Source organism: Haliotis rufescens, unplaced genomic scaffold (genome assembly GCF_023055435.1).
Source record: "Haliotis rufescens isolate VD_foot unplaced genomic scaffold, xgHalRufe1.0.p SCAF_3, whole genome shotgun sequence".
Classification (NCBI taxonomy): Eukaryota; Metazoa; Mollusca; class Gastropoda; order Lepetellida; family Haliotidae; genus Haliotis; species Haliotis rufescens.
In genome coordinates, this window is record NW_025964001.1 from 17952608 (window position 1) to 17974625 (window position 22018).

The following is a 22018-nucleotide window of genomic DNA, read 5'->3' on the forward strand; positions in this document are numbered from 1 at the left end:
AACATAGCTGCCAAATCAAAGAGGAATACATATAAAGAAAATGAAAATACATGACAAATATCAGAGGAATATGTATTTACAGATGAAACATGTATGGCAATTCTTAGTACAATACATACATGCAGAAGAACGTAGATTCCAAGCCTAAGAGGAAAACATATATAAAAAAATATTTAAAAAATAGCGACAAAACTTTGCTAAAAGCATAGTCGACTGCACGATTCCGACTTTATCATGGGCATGAATCTCTAACAAATAGTGACGATACCAGGTGTTTAAAGAGTATACACACACACACACACACACACACTGACACACACACATCTGGATGACAAATCTCAGAGGACAACATATCGGAGGAATACTTATGTACAGAAGAAACATGGATGACAAATCTCAGAGGACAATATATCGGAGGAATACTTATGTGCAGAAGAAACATGCATGACAAATCTCAGAGGACAACATATCGGAGGAATACTTATGTACAGAAGAAACATGGATGACAAATCTCAGAGGACAACATATCGGAGGAATACTTATGTATGGAAGAAACATGGATGGCAAATCTCAGAGGACTACATATCGGAGGAATACTTATGTACAGAAGAAACATGCATGACAAATCTCAGAGGACAACATATCGGAGGAATACTTATGTACAGAAGAAACATGGATGACAAATCTCAGAGGACAATATATCGGAGAGTTACTTATGTACAGAAGAAACATGGATGACAAATCTCAGAGGACAACATATCGGAGGAATACTTATGTACAGAAGAAACATGGGTGACAAATCTCAGAGGACTACATATCGGAGGAATACTTATGTACGGAAGAAACATGGATGACAAATCTCAGAGGACTACATATCGGAGGAATACTTATGTATGGAAGAAACATGGATGACAAATCTCAGAGGACTACATATCGGAGGAATACTTATGTACGGAAGAAACATGGATGACAAATCTCAGAGGACTACATATCGGAGGAATACTTATGTATGGAAGAAACATGGATGACAAATCTCAGGGGACTACATATCGGAGGAATACTTATGTACGGAAGAAACATGGATGACAAATCTCAGAGGACAACATATCGGAGGAATACTTATGTACAGAAGAAACATGCATGACAAATCTCAGAGGACTACATATCGGAGGAATACTTATGTACAGAAGAAACATGGATGACAAATCTCAGAGGACAACATATCGGAGGAATACTTATGTACGGAAGAAACATGCAAGAAAAATCGCGAAGGCAATATCTAAAATTAATTATTAATGATTATTTTGTCATGTTATGACGCGAGGTTGCAACAATATAAAGTGAAATGAGATAATCTCATCGTGAAAATATACATGATCCACCTTCATAGCTACGTTTCTAAATTAACAAATTTTCAGAGTATGAGAAACTATACAATCGTGAAGCCGTTGTGTTTGTAAATGTATGTTCAACAACGTTAGACTGGTGTTTGTTTTATACCTATGTATGTTGGTGTTGTTAGCATGCTAAGTACAACCTGCTCTATCTGTAGCACCCGCACTCACACAATGTGCAAAAAAGGATTGTTGACGTGTCATTTTGTTGTCATCCTAATCTGTACAATATACTGTGTGTGTGTTCTCTTTAGAAATAAACAAACATACACGTTTTACAGTTTGTTTGTTTGTTGTTTATCACTCAGTGATATTCCAGCTATATGACGGCGGTCTGTAAATAACCGAGTCTGGACCAGACAATCCAGTGATTGACATAATGAGCATTGATCCACGCAATTGGGATATGATGACATGCATCAACCAAGTCAGCAAGCCTGCCCACCCAATCCCGTTAGTCACCTTTTACGACAAGCATATATATATATATATATATATATAGTCGCCTTCTTCTTCGGCAAGCATGGTTTGGACCAGAAAATCCAGTGATTGACATCATGAGCATCATTCTACGCAATTGGGATACGATTACGTACATCAACCTAGTCAGCGAGCCTGACCACATGATCCCATTAGTCACCTTTTACTGCAAGCGTGGGTTGCTGAAGAGCTATTGTACTCCGGATCTTTACGGGTCCCATGTCTTACTGAGTGATATAATACACAACATTGCATAACAATCGAGAACACGTGTACCGCCTCGTACTTCAAAACAAGCCAGTGTATAAAAATATGCACGACTTTTAAGTATTATCGATTTTTCCCTTCGCATCAATTAAACCAATGAAACAGCCAGGGAAGAATACACCTGCCTGGCGTGCAATAGCACTTTAACAGTGTAGAATATGATAGTATCCGAGTTCAACTAGTGATGGATCGTTTAACAGCGCATTTTCACAGCTGTCGCAGAACGAGCGACACCATCAGCTGTGAACACCGTGCTGCATACAGCCAAATGGAAAAAAAACCCTTTTTATGTGTCTTCCTTCAACTTGAACCATCCATGACAGCAACATCATGAAACTTTGATTACTAGAACTAACACGGGAATCTTTAACTGGGTTTAAGTACCTAAGAAGTATCGTTAAAAGCATATTCCTAGCCAAGAGTGGAGGCGGTCATCCTTCGAAGACTAGCTTATCGATCTGTCTTCATAATAAATATCAGCTGCGCAACTCTTGTATATCTTTTTTCAAGGTGTGTTACAACTGTCTCGGAATGTGGACTGCTGCAGCTAAATGCTGCCACTCGCTACCTTAGCTTGTTTGATGCTAGGAGCGAGCCATATCGATTACAACGTTGGCTCGCTCTCTCGCGAAGCGCACGCGCTACAAGGCTGCTCTGTCTGTTGCCTGCTGTTCTGGCAGTGACCGTCGCCAGTTTAGCACGGAGATGTTTCGACAACGATGTAACTTATAATTCCGGAATGTACGAGGTATAAGCTTTGATTACCACACATCGATCCCTGTTGGTTAGTGCCGTGAAGTGTCTACGGACTGCCACCAATCGTTGGTACTAGGAATACACCATCGAAGGTTCCTGATAGCCAGCAAAGATGGCGGACCCGGCCGAAGGTGGGGGGTCGGAACAAGATGATGTGTCTTTTCTCAGAACGGTGAGTCTTGATTGTAATTATTAATGAATGTGTGCTAGTGCATGTTTATTCCAACACTTATCGACCATGCCGACAAAATCGACCGGCATGCTAGTTTGATGGCGTTTCGTGAACGCTAAGGTTACCACCAACCAATGCCTGTACCGTTATATGAGATAGGTATACCCCCTGTTACCGAACTCTCACATGCCGTCAGCCAATAGTGCCAGTCACATCTTCAAGGGCATATGGCTTCTAAGCACTGTGCGGATGTGAAGACATAAATACTATTCCCCATGCCTCTGTACAGAACTAGCGGCGTTGGTTCTTTCCCTACATATGACACAGTTCTTTAAACTTGGCGCCGGTGTCACTAGTAAATTCAGAATTTAGAGCACAAATCACTCAAGTCGTATCCAGAGAGTGTTGTCTTGTATATATGAAATATCCAATTTGTTGATACCGCTGCCTAACACTTGCTTCACATTAAAGATATATTTTCCCATTGTATTGCATGCAGCTGTTTCAGCTGGTGCAAATAGCTTTACATGCTTCAGTGAAGGTGAAAGTGCGTTAAATCACAGGCACTATATCCCCTTCAATAGGACGTCATGTAAGGCTGCATCTCCACTTTGTATTATTAAAATGAACATTATTTCCTTAATTTTTTAAAACCTTTTAATCTGTTCAATAACCTTCAGCTGTTACTTCTTTTATAACTGATATTTGACCAGTTTGAAAAATAGAATTATTAAATAATATGAACAAGATACTCCTGATTTTGAGTGTGAGGGGTGTGTGAGGAAATATCAGACTTTTACTGCCACACACAAATTTGACTAATTAAACAACTTTATGCATTTCAAAAGTTGAATGATTTGGATGTCTTTTAATGATAATAAAGAGCTAAAAAGCATGCATGTTACACTCATTGAAGTAACATCACTTCAGTGCTAGAATCATGACATGCCAGGTAGCAAGAAGTTGCCGGAGTCGATCAGGCCTGGGTGACTCAGATACTGCAGTGTATGACTGTTGATATGAAACATGGCAGCTGTTGGTATACCACATGATAAACACTGTTGAGTGACTTCGGACATCTGTTAATATGAGTGTTTGGGAATTGGGGAGATGCATACATAAATACAACAGTAACATTTCCATAATCATAAGAAATCTCTGCTAAACATGCTAAAAGCTGAGTCCATTGTATGATTGCAGCTTTATCATGAACATGTGTTTATGAATCACTATCACATAGTGAAGATGCCATGTGTTTGTTAAAACACATGCAAAGTCAAGTCAATTGTTCTGAAAAAACACAGGAACATGTGATACTAGTCAAAATAGTGAATTACATCCAACATTTTTATCACTGATGCATCTAATTTGGAAATGTTCTAATAGACAAGTCTCTAAAATGTATTGTTTCCCATTTTGTGTTAAGGATGTAAACAATTGTTCCCTTCACATCAAACTTTGACTGTATGATTAGCCTGATTATGTTTAATCATTAATTTTAATCAAAATGTGAGTATCATCATCATGATCATGAGGGCTTGTTGCTCTGTCATTATTTAAAAGAAAAAATGGTTTTCTTTTAGTTCATAATTGGTTTTGTGGTTTCTGTGCTTACTAATTCTTTGACCTGGTTTACAGTCCGACAAATACCAAATGTGAACTGAAATATAGTTTCAAAGTCAGACATATATACTTCTCAACATTTTGCTAAGGACCAAAATATTAATCTTTAGTCAAAGGTTTGATCCTTAGCAATTGTTAAGTAGTATGTTTGATTTAGGATTGTAATTCGCCACCTGTAACTTAACCATGTGGGTAATAATAAGAGATACTAGAATATATGAGGTAAAGTAACATTAACTGTTTGGATGGCATTTTAGAAGTTGGTGAGTAAATGAAAAAAATTCATTTAGCTAAATGCGATAAACCAGAAGTTTGTTTATGAACATGATATAAATATATATTGTAACATGTTATTTAAATTATTATTTATCCTGCCTGTATGCACAAGAGGCCTCAATTCACTGATTATCAAATAGGCTTTGTGTTGGGATTCAATTACTTTGATGATGTCAAATATCGAGTTTTCATTTATCATACCGTGTATTGTTTTGTAACCTTACAGTAAAATAAGGAGCACTATGGCAATTTTGAATCCAGTCTAAATAAAATCAGATCATTTTCTGTGATATAATACCTCTCTGCTACCAGTCAGTGATCCGGCTTCTAAGTTCAAAATATTAGTGTGCAATGCATTCTGACCAATCTATCTGACTTCTTTATCTCGAAAATGAACTTAAAATGGTTACTTTCGGAATGTAAATAATTAGGGCAGTGCCCTTATATTGTTGTGGATATTTTATGAATTTCTATGTGTATATGTCATTCATTCAGATTAGGTAGTTAAAGTTTGTCCAGAGTTGACCTTTCGTGACCTCCTGTGAAGGGAGTTGTCATATCCTGCAGTGAGGTATGCATCTGAAAGCCATGTTTGTATTGAGATTAAATTAGCTCCCCAATTTTCTGTAAAAAGTTCCAAATAGGAATTAAAAATGTCCTATATTATGTAATATTATAAGGATAACGCTATTTTTCAGGGCATTATCATTTGCAGAAGCCTCTGAAAATAAATATTTATGAATAATCCCAATTGTTTTTTTCCAAATTTGCCTTCCAAAGGCAATTAGTTGAAGCCCTAGATAAACCAAGGATGTATAACAATCCATCATTTACAGGTTAATGAATATACTTATTACAGCCATTTCACATAAGCCACCAAAAATAACACCTAGAAATAGACAGAAACGGGAACTATGTTATGGAACATAGGCCCCCTTAGTTAACCCATCATCTGGACATGGCTTGCCATGTTTCTGTGATGTACGACTTCTGCACTTTCATAGTATTATTTTAGCTTTTAAATGGACATGTTATGTCATGGTTTAATAGCATTGTAAATCTCTGATAGGATGATTATTGTTCGCGACATCTGACATCGCCAATAGGAAGAGTAAATACAATTACTGCAGTTTTGAAATCGGGCGGATGTGTGTCAATAGTGAACAGTTATGAACCTGGATGGAAATAGGGCGGACATTCCAAAAGGAAATTATTTCCAGTGGGAAAATTGGATGAGGAGGGAGTCGCCAGTGGGTCAATTATGAATGAAATAGGATGCTTGAAAAGAAGTTTGGGTTTAATCACAATTTGTCAGTTTTATTACTTTAGATGTTGTTTCTGTTGAAGTGAATAATTGATGAAATGTCATCTTGATGTGATTATATGAGGGGACAAATAATTTTATGGTTAACAGAATGAAGGGCATGTTTTCGTCCTGAATTAATTTTGTAAAGCGAGGTGTTTTTTGGTTTGGCTTTGGGTGTAAATGCTAAATTGTTCATGTGAAGTGAATGCAGAAGATGTATTGTGATGATATTATGTTTAGTCACCACAGAAGGGGTGTGTGTGTGTGTGGGTGGGTGGGTGGGTGCGTGCGTGCGTGCGTGCGTGCGTGGGTGTGGGTGTGGGTGGGTGGGTGCGTGCGTGCGTGCGTATTTTTTTTATATAAAAAACAGTTTTATTTCAATTATGAATATATAAGTTGGGGACAAGTGATACTTGTAAAAATATTTGCCCCCCCCTGTCAAAAAAGTTAACTACGGCCTAGATATAGTGCATTACAGTTCCGATCTGATTCGTGTATCAAAAGTGCGGCTAGTATCTAATCAATGCCATTTTGAATGAAGCGCTCTGAACCAATCTGATGCCCCTGTTCACGAGCAGCTTCACGCTTCAAAGTTTGTGACTTTTCGCAGAACCATGCACCCCACATCACATAACTGGACAATTGTTGAGTGAGGTATAAAGCAATAATCAAATTAAACCATATGATATTGTTGGATACTACACAACATAGTTTGAAACAATTTACTCCATTAAGACAACAGTGTGGCATATGTGACAATGTGAATCATAGCCAGTGACACAAATGTATAAACTTCAATAAATATTGTTACTTTTAATAACGTTTTGTTCTCATAGCCAAGAGTAAAGCAGATTGATGTTGGATAACAATCTTAATTCTTTGTGTTTTGGGATGGGTGTGGGTTAAAGTCTTTTAGTTTTTCATCCTCCAAAATCAATATTTTAGCCAATAACATGATCCTATAATCATGAAAAGATACAGCTGTAATATTCTTATATGACTCTATTAACGGTCATCTCCATAAATCTCTCAACTCTCACTGTCTCTCAATTTAACCTACTTGATTTGTCTGCTAAATTATCTTCTTAATGAACCTGTATACAGTAACATGGCTGGGTTAGCCTACATATCTGTAGTACCTGTGTCAACAACGACCCCTTAAGGGTCATTTGTCTGTATGGGATAAGAAAAGACACAAAGGCAGCCAGTATTGACTAGAGCATGGAGTCCAACTGAAAATTTTGAAATTGAAGTATATAGGTATTGCTGCTTATCTAGTTTAGGCCGTATTTTATTCCCAAACGTGTACTTTATATTCTATATTGAAATCTGCAGATTTTAATCATATAATTTTCTGGTCGTGTTGTTCCCCTTAATTTTCTTTGTAAGAGAGTAGGGTTAGCTTGACAAAAGAATTACTTTGAGGGTTTCAAAAGTTTTGGGTGTGGATTGGATGGATGGGGTGGGGTGGGGTGGGTCATGTCCCTAAAACTACAGGAATTATTTATATTTATTCTTCATTGAACTGGTTTGTGTCATCATAACCAGACAGCTTGTTATTTCAGTGTAGATAATAAACAGAGGGAATTTAATCAAACAAGTATGATAATACACAATTTGAACCTTGTAATTGACATTTAATTTCGATAATTAATTTTAGGTTATGTTAGATGTTGCATTTGACACAAATGTTTGAAGTCGGGGTTTCTTGTTGGATTAATATTCCTCATGGATTGAGAACAGTTTGAAGACCCATGTATTATCATGTCCTTACTGTAATACAGTGTGACATTTGTTTGTGACTGTTGTCAATATATTGATGGAACTTACTTCATTCCTGCAGTTGCATCTCCCTATATAACTGCAACATGACAATGGCTGTAATCGTTTTATTTGATTTCATTTTGGACTAAAGGTCAGAAGTAGTCAGCTGAACTGGACGGATTATCAATATGGAGACAACTACTAACAGCTGACTAAGCGTTAAAGGTCAAATTCCGACTTGAAGTCTAAGTGACCAAAACTTTGCGTTTTTGTGAATGAGTTTTTAAACTTTTGACATGATTGCAAGTATTTAGGTCTTATTTATTTGCAAGTATTTGTTCATGAATTCATGTATCCTTTTTCTCTCAATATGCACATCCAATGGAACAAATGTTGGTAGTAAAAGTTCCTTATATACGCATGAAACCAAATCTTGTTTACAATATACTACTAAAAATAAGTTAAGGGCCACCCGATTCTTTCATGACCGATGAACTGTAGTAAAATGAAAGAACTGGGTGGTCCTAAACATCTTTTTAGTTGTGTATTTTCGGGTAATGGACATTCATCAAATATGTAAACAGTATTCTGTCACATTAAATACCAAACTATTTAAACAATTCTGACAACAGGCAGACCAGTATGTTAATTGTTACATAATCCAGACACCTTCCGAGACAGATCATCCCGATTGTAACCGATGTAGCAGTTCTGTATACAACATGTTTTATCATTGATTCCATCATTGCAATCATCATGTACCGTCACTGGCCACAGGTAATGATGCTGCCAGACTCTCGGGCCACATCACTGGAAGCACTGGCGCTGCTAATCATACACTGAGTTATTGGAGTGTGAGCTTGTCTATGTGGAAAGGTGGACATTGTCAGACAATGCATTATCGATGGGCAGATGTCTGGTCTGTTGTCAGTGTCACTTACCAGAGATGTACGATCGGTCTGTGTATGTGTCCGAGGGTCAGATATTGATTGTCCAATATCGTAAATTTGGATTTGCTTTATTTGAAACAATTTGATTGGAATGAAAGGGTAGATAGTGGGGGATAGGACATGATGAAAAGATGTAAGGCTTGTGAAAAGATGCTTATGCTGTGATAATAGTAAGGCCTTTTATTTTTATGTGTTTTTTTAAGGAACTGAGAGAGAGAAAAAAAAACTGAAACTGGAGTGAGAAACAATCTTCATGGTTGACAAAACATATTTATGAGGGGGTGACTGTTTCACAATTAGGTGTTGTCCTAGAAACATGAAAGCGATATTATAGCTATTAGGAAGAAGGTATGTCCTCTGGCAGTCTGCAACTTAAGGAAGCCTGATCGAATTTAGTAACATTCTGTATGGTCTGGTAAGCTAAGCTAATGATTGTCCATTAAAACAAGAAAATCTACAGAAAATGATGCTAAGTGCCAAGATTCTTCCAGGAGTTGGCACAGACTGCTATGGTGTACAACTTGAGTGAATGAGTGAGTATGGTTTAGCAGTATTCCAGCAATATCATGGCAGAGGACACTGGAAAATGGGCTTCACAAATTGTACCCATGTGGGGTATCAAACCCGGGTCTTCGGCGCGGCGGGCGAACTGTAAAGTGTTGTTTTATAAGCCATGATGTATACTACTCAAAACAAGTTCAGGAACACCCACAATTAGAAGACTGTGTTGCCATCCCCACCAACTATGACAGAAAACCCCAGGGTGTTCTTTAACTTCTTAGGAGCGGTATATTTTATGAAGTGATAAGAGTGGTCTGACTGTCTGGCTGCAATATCATTAGCTGCAGAATAGTTCTGCGAGTTGCTGTGAAATTAATGTGTTTGATTGTGGCGTAATGGCCTGATCACGAGTATTGCAGTCGTCATGAGGCCTCAGATATGATAGATCATTGTGCAAGGCCATACTGCTGTAACAATACTTTCATTTTTGTCAAACAAATCAGATTAGCTTTCCTTAGCCATTATGAGGAGAGTGAAATGTGCAGATGATTTAAGATATTACGGGTGTAACAATATGATGGGGTCACAATATGATATGTATCCCGATACTGTGGGTGCGATATGATTTGTATCCCAATACAGTACTTTCATTTGATAAGTTGATGATATTTTACAGTCACAACCTTAAATCAAGACTTTTGACATGGCAGACAGTTCAAAACTCTTTAATGTTTTTATTTACAAAGATGTTGTGCGGACATCAACAAAGACCTTCATTAATTTACTGTTCAATTAGTAACTGATAATGACTAATCTGTAATTCACTTGTTTATATAACCAATATAACTTGTAATGTAATGTACCGTATGTATTGCGATACAAGGTGACCTACAGGATCGGGGAGTCAGGTTTGCTGACTTGGTTGATGCATGTCATTGTATCCCATTTGCGTGGATCAATGCTGATGATGTTATTACTGGATTGTCTGGTCCAGACTTGATTATTTAAGGACCACCGTCATACTGCTTCGAATATTGCGTTAAACAACAAATAAACAAACAAGGGTTGTGAATAAATCTGTTCTATTGGGATATAAAACTGTATTGCCATATTGTTACACTACTAGAAGATGTGGGTTAGAATATGTCTTCAGCAACCCATGCTTGCCGTAAGAGGCGACTATGCTTGTTCAGAGGTGACCAACAGGATCGGATGGTCAGGCTTGTCGACTTGGTTGATGCATGTCATCGTGGATGGATTCTCATGATGTTAATCACAGTTGATACAACAAGCGTGGGTTGTTGAAGATGTCCAGGTGATTTCAGAAATGCTGTTTCATGTTTCTTTTTAACATATTTGAGAAATATTGATTAGAATGTGAAAATGATATGGTATTAGTTCTTCAGATTCACAGGAGGCCTGGGATAATTAACCATTAAAAAACAAATTACCGCATTTCTAGAGTTTGAAATTAAGCATGAAATACAAGGACCTTCTAAGCCCTGTATAGTTGTGACCTCAAGATATAAAGTGTCCAATGGACATGATAGATTTAATTACTGTTGCATAAAACCTTTATCCCATTCATCAATTTCACAGGTACTTGTAGACCAACTTATAGTTCAAGAAGTATAGTTACCCTTTTTAAAAATATGTATCTACAAAATATAAATATTATCCAAATGGAGCCCAGAACAGTACTTAATTTCAGCGCTGAGGCAAACTAGACTTGACAGAATATTTTTGACTCGAGTCCGATTCATTTTTTAATGTAATTCTTTAGTGTCTGGGAGACAGACTACGATAATGAATCAAATGACCTTTAGTTCTGACCCATTGACTATTTGCATTTGCTGGCAACATGACAGTAACTCTCATGACACGTGTCAGTGTCAAGTTGGGATATCTGTTATGCAACAATGATAAGAAAGACAGTCCCTTGTGATTGTTTTGATTGTGTCTTTCCAATTTCATCCAAAACAAGTCACCTGCCATCACTTTATGTTTCAGAGATAATCTGTGATTTGATTGTAGCATGACTGCCAAAGCCTGTGTTGTCCCTTGTTGTTAATGCAACCTGTTTGTATCAGCAGTTTCTTTATAGAAATCTATGTAGGAAGTTGTGGACGAAAATAGTGTTCAACTAATCACTCCTTTCAGCAAACTGTCGATTTCTATTGACCGTTAAGTCAGTGTTGAGTATGACCAAGTTAACACTGCTATAGACCTGACTGGGCCCCAACGACATGTGGTGCATGCTGCTGTCAACTCGGTACAAATCTGACCAAATCAATGCCCGATATTGACTGAAGAACACTGTCATCTATATACGGCCTGGTAATACGAGGTGTTCCAGCCTTCAGTGTTATCTTGGATATAATCAGTATCATAATGTGACCGATTCGTAACAAAAGCATTTAGAGTGTTTGCCAGGCCATGGTCTTCTGTATGGTCGGTTAATGTTATTGACTGTGTTTGAAATAGACGGCTGCATGGAGTTTCAAGGTGGAAGTATATTGTCAAGTGACTGTTGTTAATTGAGGAAAAATGTCATGTCGCAGGTTCCGGAATTTAGGGGTTTCTGGTTTTCAAGGCTTTGGCTTAGTGTTTGAATAGTCATATTAGATCCATGAATCAATTTAAACAAAAGGCTCTGTTCGAAATTAAAATGAAATTGCGTGTTTCCTTGACCCAAATGTTATATGAAAGATTAAGCTTATTTAGGTGGTCTCTAGATACTACACTATAGAAGAAAACTTCAAGAACCCCCAATAGGACCATGCCAAGGTAGATTTTGACCTAACAGCATTATCTATCATGGTTATTGTTAACGTATCATGCCCGTGTCAATATAAAATATAACAAACTGTCAACAGTATGTGTGCGATTAAACTACCTACTGACTGAAGATACACGTTGACGATACAAATTATGTAACCCGGAGGCACAGTGAGAATAACTGCGCATGATAGGAAAACAAATTGGCTAAGTACACACATGCACCAGGGTCTGACATTGACAGTCAATATTGGGTTTGGAGGACTAACCATGCTAACAGGTTGACTTTACAGTTATAGTGAATTAGAGAATTTTGATTTATGCCTAAGTTGTCAATAATTGAGCTTTGTGACTGCTTCATGTAAACAATGGAGTCTGGTCCAGGCAAACCAATGAATAACAACATGAACATGACGGCAGGGCACGTTGACGCCAACCACTGTCTGGTCCTCATGAACCTGCTCCTGCAGCTAGTATTGGGCACTGGAGACAGATCTGCTGTGGTATCATCATGGTTAGGATTTGTTTGTGTAATGTAGGAATTGGGCTGAAAAGTGACCAGTCCCCCATTCCGCAAAGCGATCTTAGTGCAATGACTGTCGAAAGTCTTGGATAAAGTATGGGACTTAAGGATCTCGAGCACCAAGATCACTGAGGAACAGGCCCAGAGCTGATACAAATGATCTGGCATTGGACGATACTACTACTATTGTGGATGCAGCCCTAGAGCATTACCTACCCTTGAGAAACTTCCATAGGAACTGATTGAGAGTGAGAGCCACAAGTCTACAAGGTTATGTGCTGCAAATGACCATTCATCTCCAAGAATATGAACTGTGCCAAACGCTGCAGTTAAAGTTTTAGTGTAGAAATCTATACTACAATACCATCCTCTCTTGTAGTTCCAGGAATACCATCAAGTGAGAGAGTTCATTGACTGAGGCCCTAGGGCAGATGCATCTAATCCAATCAACGTTCACTCTCCTCCGTGTATATGTAATGTAATTTTGAAGGGGACAGCCGGGACCTGTCCTTCAGAATGGTCCCAGAATTAAGTTGACAGCATGGGGCCCGGTTTGTACCCTCCACACAGAGGCTGCGGTGCACGTTGGGAATATGTGACAGATCGGATTAGGTTGCATCTTGAGCAGAATATCTTGGCTACCATAAAGAATAGGATCTGTGTTTTATTGAGTTACTACGCCACCAGGAGGAGATCAGCGTTCAATTGCAAGTGCACAGGGCAGGAAGATGATATAGCTTTTGTCAGATCTGTTATAATCTGTTGGGTCAGTGGCATTTCTTGAAAGCTCCATCAAATCTGAAGAGGATGTTTTTGTCCGCTGGAATGGAAATTTTCTTCTTTTGTGTTGACTTGCCAGAATTATTAACCCCGCTCCCCCGGATGTTTTAGTTAATTACTTCATTGATTGAAATTGATTGGTTTGAAAGTTGATAAAATTATAACAAATATGAATATGAGTGTAGGATTTTTAGTGTAGGTCAATGAGGTTTTCTTTATGGCAACTCATTGATATTTGTTTTTGAAGAAAATGAAATATTCCAATTTTGACTATCCATATAAAACCAGGATATGTCTGATTAAATTTTACTTTATCTTAATTTTTGAAATAAATTTTTATGTTGGTGAAATATGTAAAGACCTTATTTCAAATATGTCAGAAGGTTGTCTCCACATATTAGCTTCCAGACAAATATAATGACATGTGTTTTATATTGGCCTGCCACTTCATATTTTTGGGTAAAATTCTGTAACAGGAAAAAGTCTGTCTTGATATAGAATGGAAGAATATCATATCTAGCAATTGACAAAAAATTGGAATTAGTGAGTGCCTCAGGGTCGAGGCCCAAGTACATGTGTAGCTTTGAGGCATCTCATCAAGCTACTAGACTGCTGTCATGGTCTAATGGATAGGGTGTCTGCCTGGAGACTGGAAGGGAGGTGGTTTGATCCCCTGACACGTCATCATGCCAGAAGATGTTAAAAGATAGTACTTCTTGTTATCCTGACTGGCGCTCGGTATTAAGGGGATAAAACAAGTACTGGTAGGCTTGTAGTCAGTATACAGTGTCTGAGTTCAGTATCCATATTAAACTGCAGCATGGGATTTCATCATTGGGCCATCACTATAAAACTGGTATTAGTATGTAATAGTACAAGCAGGCACCACACGCATATATAAATGTAAAGTGTAGTTGAACACCTTTTCACCTAACCTGACCTTCTACCTACTATGTCTGCATCCATTCTAGTACTTCTACCTGGTATCCATAATTTGACTTTGGACCTTTGATGTGATCTTGTACAAATAAATCTCTGTGATATTTGACATAGGTCACGAATGAGAGCTATCTCCCCTCCTGTCTATCTCCACCATGTGGTACCAAGGCTGTCTGTAGTGAAGTTCCATCATGTACTTCAGCTGTATCAGCTGTGGCTAGACTTGCACAAGTCTCTGAGGCAATAATTATTAGTTTAAATAATAAGTTCTAGAATATGTAAATAAGAGATTGGTTTACTGTCCACATATCTAGAAATGCCTATTAGGAGGATAGAATTACTACACATCCATGGACTTTTCTTTCAGTACAGCCTTGGAGCAAGGCTAAGTTGTGGCAGGTGGTGTAATGTGGGTATGGTGATGGTAACCCTATCTAAGGACAGGGATGTTGCACACGTTTAGTCATGTTGGTTGAGGCTGTTAGACTAACACTTTGTCAATGAAAAATTTTCTTTAAAAGGATAATAAATTTTTTTCTTTGAAAGAACCTTTCCTCTTCTGCTGTTTGTGGAATCAAGCAAACTAGACTTGGTTTAGTTTCATCTAGACTTGCCTAGGCTTTTAGTATAAAAAATGCCTAAAAAATATAAATTCCACAGTCATGGCGCAGGACTAGAGGGGTGTCTGCATCAAGAGTTGCATGGCATGAAGGACCTGGAATATTGTTTTGGTTTATAAGGCCTCAGGTGAGAGGAGGAAGATGATATGGCTTTTGTCAGATCTGTTATACTTTTGATTATCCATACCAAACCAGGTGCTGTTTGATTTACTTTTACTTTTATTTTATTTTTTTAAATGAATTTTTATGTCAGTGAAACACTTGAAAGGACATTGTCTCATGTCAGAAGATTGTCTCTACATATTAGCTACCAGACGAATACAATTATGATGTTGTTCAGGTGAGACTCAGCTTTTGAACCCTGTTTCTTTTACCTGTTTAACAGTGTGATAGCCTTCTGCTTGTGTGCTGTAATAACACTGCCTCTGCCTCTTCAGACCAGCAGAAGGGTTCAAGGAACAATTTCTAATCAAGTTCCCATGGGAATATCCCTGTATGACAGCATACTGGAGGTACCTCATTGGGAACATGGCAACATTCTTACCTCTCAGTCCTACACAGTTGCTTAGTCAGCATGTTTAGACCAGCAATAGGGTTAAGAGAACGATTTCTAATCAAGTTCCCACCGTCCCTGTATGACAGCATATTGTAGGTAGAACATACGCCTCACTGGGAATCATGTCAACATTCTTACCTCTCAGTCCTACATAGTTGCTTAGTCAGCATGTTGAGAACAGCAATAGGGTTAAGAGAACGATATCTAATCAAGTTACCATGGGAATATCCCTGTATGACAGCATACTGTAGGTAGAAGTACACCTCACTGGGAATCATGGCAACATTCTTACCTCTCAGTCCTACACAGTTGCTGGAATATTGCTGAGTGAGGCGTTAAACCACAAACAAACAAACAAACAGCTATTCTAGGGTGACCTGCTGCAGACAGGGCAGATGATGGATATTACCATCATGCTTGTCCATCCCGCTAGGTTGTTTGTGCTCCTGACATGATTGACGAGTTTGTCCTTACAGCTATATTCCTCAGTCTCATGTGAGACTGTATCTAATCACAGCAAGCCATTATTTTGAGAGACCCTAAGACTGTCATATCGGTCTGATGCAATTACATTGTCTCAGCTCCGTCCAGGGAAATCAGGAAATATGCCGATTAGACCCAGTAACGTGACATTGACGCAAGGTGTTAGAAGTTGACACGCATGCTGCCATCTATTTCTTCATTATCCCCAGCAATATAAAAATGAGCTTTGTCCATATGTGTGTATGTTCTTCCATCCCAAACTTTTCTTTTCCTGGAAAATTCTGATATATAATTCAAGTTAATTAAACAAGTTGTCATCTTAAGTCATCTAGCATGTTGAATGTTGCATTTTGTCTTATGTCACAAAGTGAGGGATTGAATAATGATTTTTTGATGTTGACAACAGTATTCCATTTATAATCACTTCGTAATGCAGTCATCAATATTCCAGTTATATCACTTCGTAATGCAGTCAGCAATATTCCAGTTATATCACTTCGTAATGCAGTCAACAATATTCAGATAATCCTGATGTGTCTGGGCCAAGGTATACCACCATGACTAGTGCTATATCAGGGTACAACCAGCTCTCATTTTAGTGGCCAGTTATGGCAAAATAGGGTGCTGGGGATTTAGTCTGATCAAGGTTAAATACAAGTTAAATACACGTAAAAGGGACCAGTTTAAGACACATTGCCACAAAATGTAAAATCAAAGGCTAAAATGTCAAGGTTTTATCTCGAACAAAACAGATACCAATATTTTGGCCCCAGGTCTACAGCAAATGGTGGTAAAAATTCCCAAACTGGAACGATATTTTTAACTGTTTAACTTTCCAAGGTGACATGTATTTCATTCATAATGGGACTATTGGGGGAGACTTAGTCATACAGTACTATATTGCAACAGTGTTAAGTACCTCTGAATATGAAAAGGTATGGTCATTAAGCTGTACCAATACAGGTAAAAATAATGCCTTTTTTACCTGCTGTGGGCACTTGGTTTAAAGTTCTAGGTAAACCCTACATTTCCACACCTGTGTTGATAAACAATATTGCTAAACGATTGGGAGTGACGTGTGCCAATTGAGAAATGTTATTCAACATGTTAAATGGGATTCACAGTCCAGAAATCTGGTGGACTGGGTGTGAATGCTGTTCTTGATAATTATTATGTTCCAAATTTGAAAAACATGGCATTCTGTATGGCACCATTAATAGTGCACACTCATCATGCTCATCTACTAATTGATTAATATTTTTCAAGCAAAATTCAGACAAGTTTCCAATGTGCAGAAATTTATTACATTTGAAATGTCCAGCTTATGCCGTTGGTTCCGAATGAAATTTCCTGGCATTAAATGCTAATTAACACCTGCAGTCTGAAAGCTCATAATGTTTAGGTCAATTTTATTTTAGGAGTTCAGTGACTCTCTGTAGTCATCCATATGTAATGTTAGACTTGCGCCTTGCACAATTGTGAGCATGCATCCGTTCATGATGTTTGTAGGTTTATTAGGTGGGTGTTGTGGTGGTGAATCAACAGCTGGTAGATGGCTGTATCTCAAAGTTTCTTAATGTGAAACATGTCTTGCATGAGATACATAGACAGTCCATTGTAGGCCCAGGTTGTGTTGTTGGTCTGGTCCTGAGGCAACTCACTTCTAGCTCTCATAATGCCTGCCCATCATGAAAGTGTTGTCCATAAACTGAGGAATTGATTATGGCCACTGATCAATGAATCAGTTACATGTGTCAGTAGCACTGGCAATCAGATTGCTTATTCCTGGAGAATAGTTTTCATAAACAGTGTCTAATGCAATAACAGCCACAAGGTCAATTAATCTATGTTAAGGTTATATGATGTCATAAGGATTTTGTGTTAATGGAAGTTTTTAGGTTATGTGATAATATATACCCAAAAAATTAATTTGAATTTCATGTTAATGCAATTTATTGTTCAGGTGAACTACACTATATTTTAAATATGGAATTGTTTCTGACTATCTTATGTTATTTTTGTGTCATATTAACTGTAATTTGCAGTGATATATCTGGATTGATTACAGGTTGCTGTGATAAAGCTGTATTATTACAGAATGCAGTGATATAGCTGGATTATTACAGGTTGTTGTGATACAGCTGGATTATTACAGGTTATGGTGATATATCTGGATTATTACAGGTTGCTGTGATATAGCTGGACTATTACACAATGCAGTAATACAGCTGGATTATTACATGTTGCTGTGACATAGCTGGATTATTACATGTTGCTGTGATATAGCTGGATTATTACAGGTTGCTGTGATATAGCTGGATTATTACATGTTGCTGTGATATATCTGTATTATTACAGGTTGCTGTGATATAGCTGGCTTATTACAGGTTGCTGAGATTTAGCTGGATTATAACAGAATGCAGTAATATAGCTGGATTATTACATGTTGCTGTGACATAGCTAGATTATTACCATGATTACAGGTTGCTGTGATATAGCTGGACTATTACAGGTTGCTGTGATATAGCTGGATTATTACAGAATGCAGTAATATAGCTGGATTATTACAGGTTGCTGTGATATAGCTGGACTATTACAGGTTGCTGTGATATAGCTGGACTATTACAGGTTGCTGTGATATATCTGGATTATTACATGTTGCTGTGACATAGCTAGATTATTACAGGTTGCTGTGATATAGCTGGACTATTACAGGTTGCTGTGATATTGCTGGACTATTACAGGTTGCTGTGATATAGCTGGACTATTACAGGTTGCTGTGATATAGCTGGATTATTACAGAATGCAGTAATATAGCTGGATTATTACATGTTCCTGTGATATAGCTGGGTTATTACAGGTTGCTGTGACATAGCTGGATTATTACAGGTTGCTGTGACATAGCTGGGTTATTACAGGTTGCTGTGACATAGCTAGATTATTACAGGTTGCTGTGATATAGCTGGATTATTACAGGTTGCTGTGACATAGCTGGATTATTACAGGTTGCTGTGATTCTTACTGACTAGGGGGCGGTCGGGTAGCCTAGTGGTTAAAGCGTTTGCTCGTCACGCCGAAGACCCGGGTTCGATTCCCAACATGGGTACAATGTGTGAAGCCCATTTCTGGTGTCCCCCGCCGTGATATTGCTGAAATATTGCTAAAAGCGGCGTGAAACCATACTCACTCACTCACTCTTACTGACTAGAGCATAAAACAACATTCACTCTCTCACCCTAAGTAACACAGCAGAGGAGGGCTGCCAGATTAATTTGGGTTATTCCTACATTTAACCTGTCTGCAGTAGACTTATGATCTTCAGTAACTGTCACAGTCACTGAGAGACATCTTCAAATGTCACACCGGACTGGACCTTATGGTTGTACACGGTCATGCCGGTGATGACGATGACCAGTTCAACCTCCATTTCTGAAACAGGCTCTGTATAATTGATAAGAGTGAAAGTGGTTACCATGGTTCCTAAGTGGCAATGAAAAGTTGAAAAACCTGTCAGATTTATTGTAATATAACTGCACTCATCTAAGAAATAATTTCCTAATGAGCAAAGATGTGCTTGTTCCAAGTTTAGGCGAAGCAGTAGGATAATGGAGAGGGTTCAGTCCAGTCATTTGAAGACTCGAAAATGTGGAGTGGTTCATCTCAGCAATGGACTTTTTTATTTCAGGTTTTTGCACTTGATGTAAATGAAGCTGTCATTGCCAGGATTCAGTTCTCAAAACCAACAGCAAAGGAAATGCTATTAGTTAGTTCACTGGCACAGAATAAAATTTCAAAGAAATCTACAAAGCATTGACATCTTTGGAAAAACTCTTTGAACTGAAAATGTTTCAAATATGACATTGCATATGATAAATTTAAATTAGGAATCTGTGTGTGTCTGTTAATTCCATTTCAAGAATTCTGAAGTTGCTTTGATGCAGATAGTGAATTCTGAAGTTGCCTTGACGCACATCATGAAATCGAAGTTGTTTTGATGCAGATCATGAATTCTGAAGATGCCTTGATGTAGATTATGAAATCAGTATTTTCTTTATGCAGATAATGAATTCTGAAGTTGCCTTGATGCAGATCCTTAAATCAGCATTTTCTTGATGCAGATCATGAATTCTGAAGTTGCCTTGATGTAGATAATGAAATCAGCATTTTCTTAATGCAGATCATGAATTCTGAAGTTGCCTTGATGCAGATCCTTAAATCAGCATTTTCTTGATGCAGATCATGAATTCTGAAGTAGCCTTGATGCAGATCCTTAAATCAGCATTTTCTTGATGCAGATCATGAATTCTGAAGTTGCCTTGATGTAGATAATTAAAACAGCATTTTCTGGATGCAGATCATGAATTCTGAAGATGCCTTGATGTTTGATCATGAAATCAACACTTTCTTGATGCTTGTCATGAAATCAAAGTTGTCTTGATACAGATAATGAATTATGAAATTGCCTTAATGCAGATCATGAATAAGTACATCCTTGAGGGTGGAAGTGAAAGTAATGGAAATCCTGTGTATGTGTATACACAGCTATAGGATGAGTTACAGTGGGGAATTGTCGATGGTTTAGGTTCGACAAGAAATGTACTATTGCTGTGACATTAAGATCAGGTTTCCTTCATCAGCCTACTCAAACAACTGTAGACAATGCTGGTTCCCAAGGGATCACAAAAAGATCTGTTAAGGCATAAGGAAGATTGTGTAATTAAAATAAAGAGGAATTGTTTCTGCTCAATCATATGAGCGTATTGTAACAAGCATGTGTTAGGACTTGAACATATTCTTTTGACCTTTGCTGTTTCATTTTTGTTTGCCATGTCACTGTATGTGGTGAGGTGAAATGGGGGTAACGTCGAGTCCAAGATTATTGCACTTATATTGCGACGTGCATGCACGTGTGTATGTGTGGCTGCTTGTACTAGTCCGGACTGATGCCGATTTATAGTGCTAGCACACAGATACCATGCCATAGTTCAACATGAATGCCCCACTCGGACACAGTATACTGACTCCGAGCCAACCAGTCCTTGTGTTACTCCCTTCATGCTGAGCGCCAGACAGGGTCACAACAAGTACCATCTTTTAACGCCTTTTGGTATGACGTGGCTGGGGATCCAACCCCAGACCTTGTACTACTAGACCACGGAGGCGGTCTGTCACTGTATGAAGTTATATTGTTAGCTTTTCATGCTTTTGTCGGTAAAACAATAGCATCTACTGAAGCTGACTCAAGTGACACTGTTTCAGAATTGTAACAGAATATTGCCATAAAGCAGTTGGATATAGAGGCTAATGTCATCAATGTTTTGTCATCTTTAACATGTTTAAGCATGGAACTATGATCCTGGTTTGTGATTCCTGGGATACAAGATATGGGCTTAATGTGTCCCATTTGGTTTGTGCGGTATTGGTGTCAAGATCATATTGGCGTTGAGTGAGGCTGTGTGGGTGTTGGGGTGTTATTTATATGTATTTATAAAATGGATAGAATTATCTGCAAGTGATCAGGCTAGGTGGACCACTATGACTTGATAATGCCCTTATTTAGTTAAATGATTGGCTGTTATCACTCGTGTTGTTACATGTCATCATACCTGATCTGCATACTAACGTAGCTCTATTGACTCGTGCGATTGACTGATTGCCTCACGCATCAACTATCTATTGGTTGATGATGTCCCATGCATATGATTTTGAAAATTGTCAATTGTAGGACACAGTTGATATTTTTATGTATGGCATCATGACGAATGAAGGTCAATTGTCTTCAAAACACTCCTGTCATTTCAGGCAGATCACGAGGTGAGATAAAAATAGTATTTGACAAGAAAAGGCAAA

At 38.0% G+C, this 22018-nt stretch overlaps 1 protein-coding gene across 21 annotated transcripts in view; it reads left to right on the top strand.

The window, feature by feature from the left end:
* The first annotated feature begins 2748 nt into the window (after positions 1-2748).
* The window catches only part of LOC124137024 (ryanodine receptor-like), a 206631-nt gene continuing 187361 nt past the window's right edge, over positions 2749-22018 (top strand). For 20 of the 21 annotated variants that reach the window (XM_048403848.1, XM_048403855.1, XM_048403847.1 and 17 more), the window contains exon 1: positions 2749-3069. In XM_048403848.1, coding sequence (XP_048259805.1) covers positions 3010-3069 — 60 coding nt within the window. In that variant the 5' untranslated portion in view covers positions 2749-3009. The remainder of the gene's footprint in view (positions 3070-22018) is intronic. The other variant, XM_048403866.1, reaches the window with a different exon arrangement.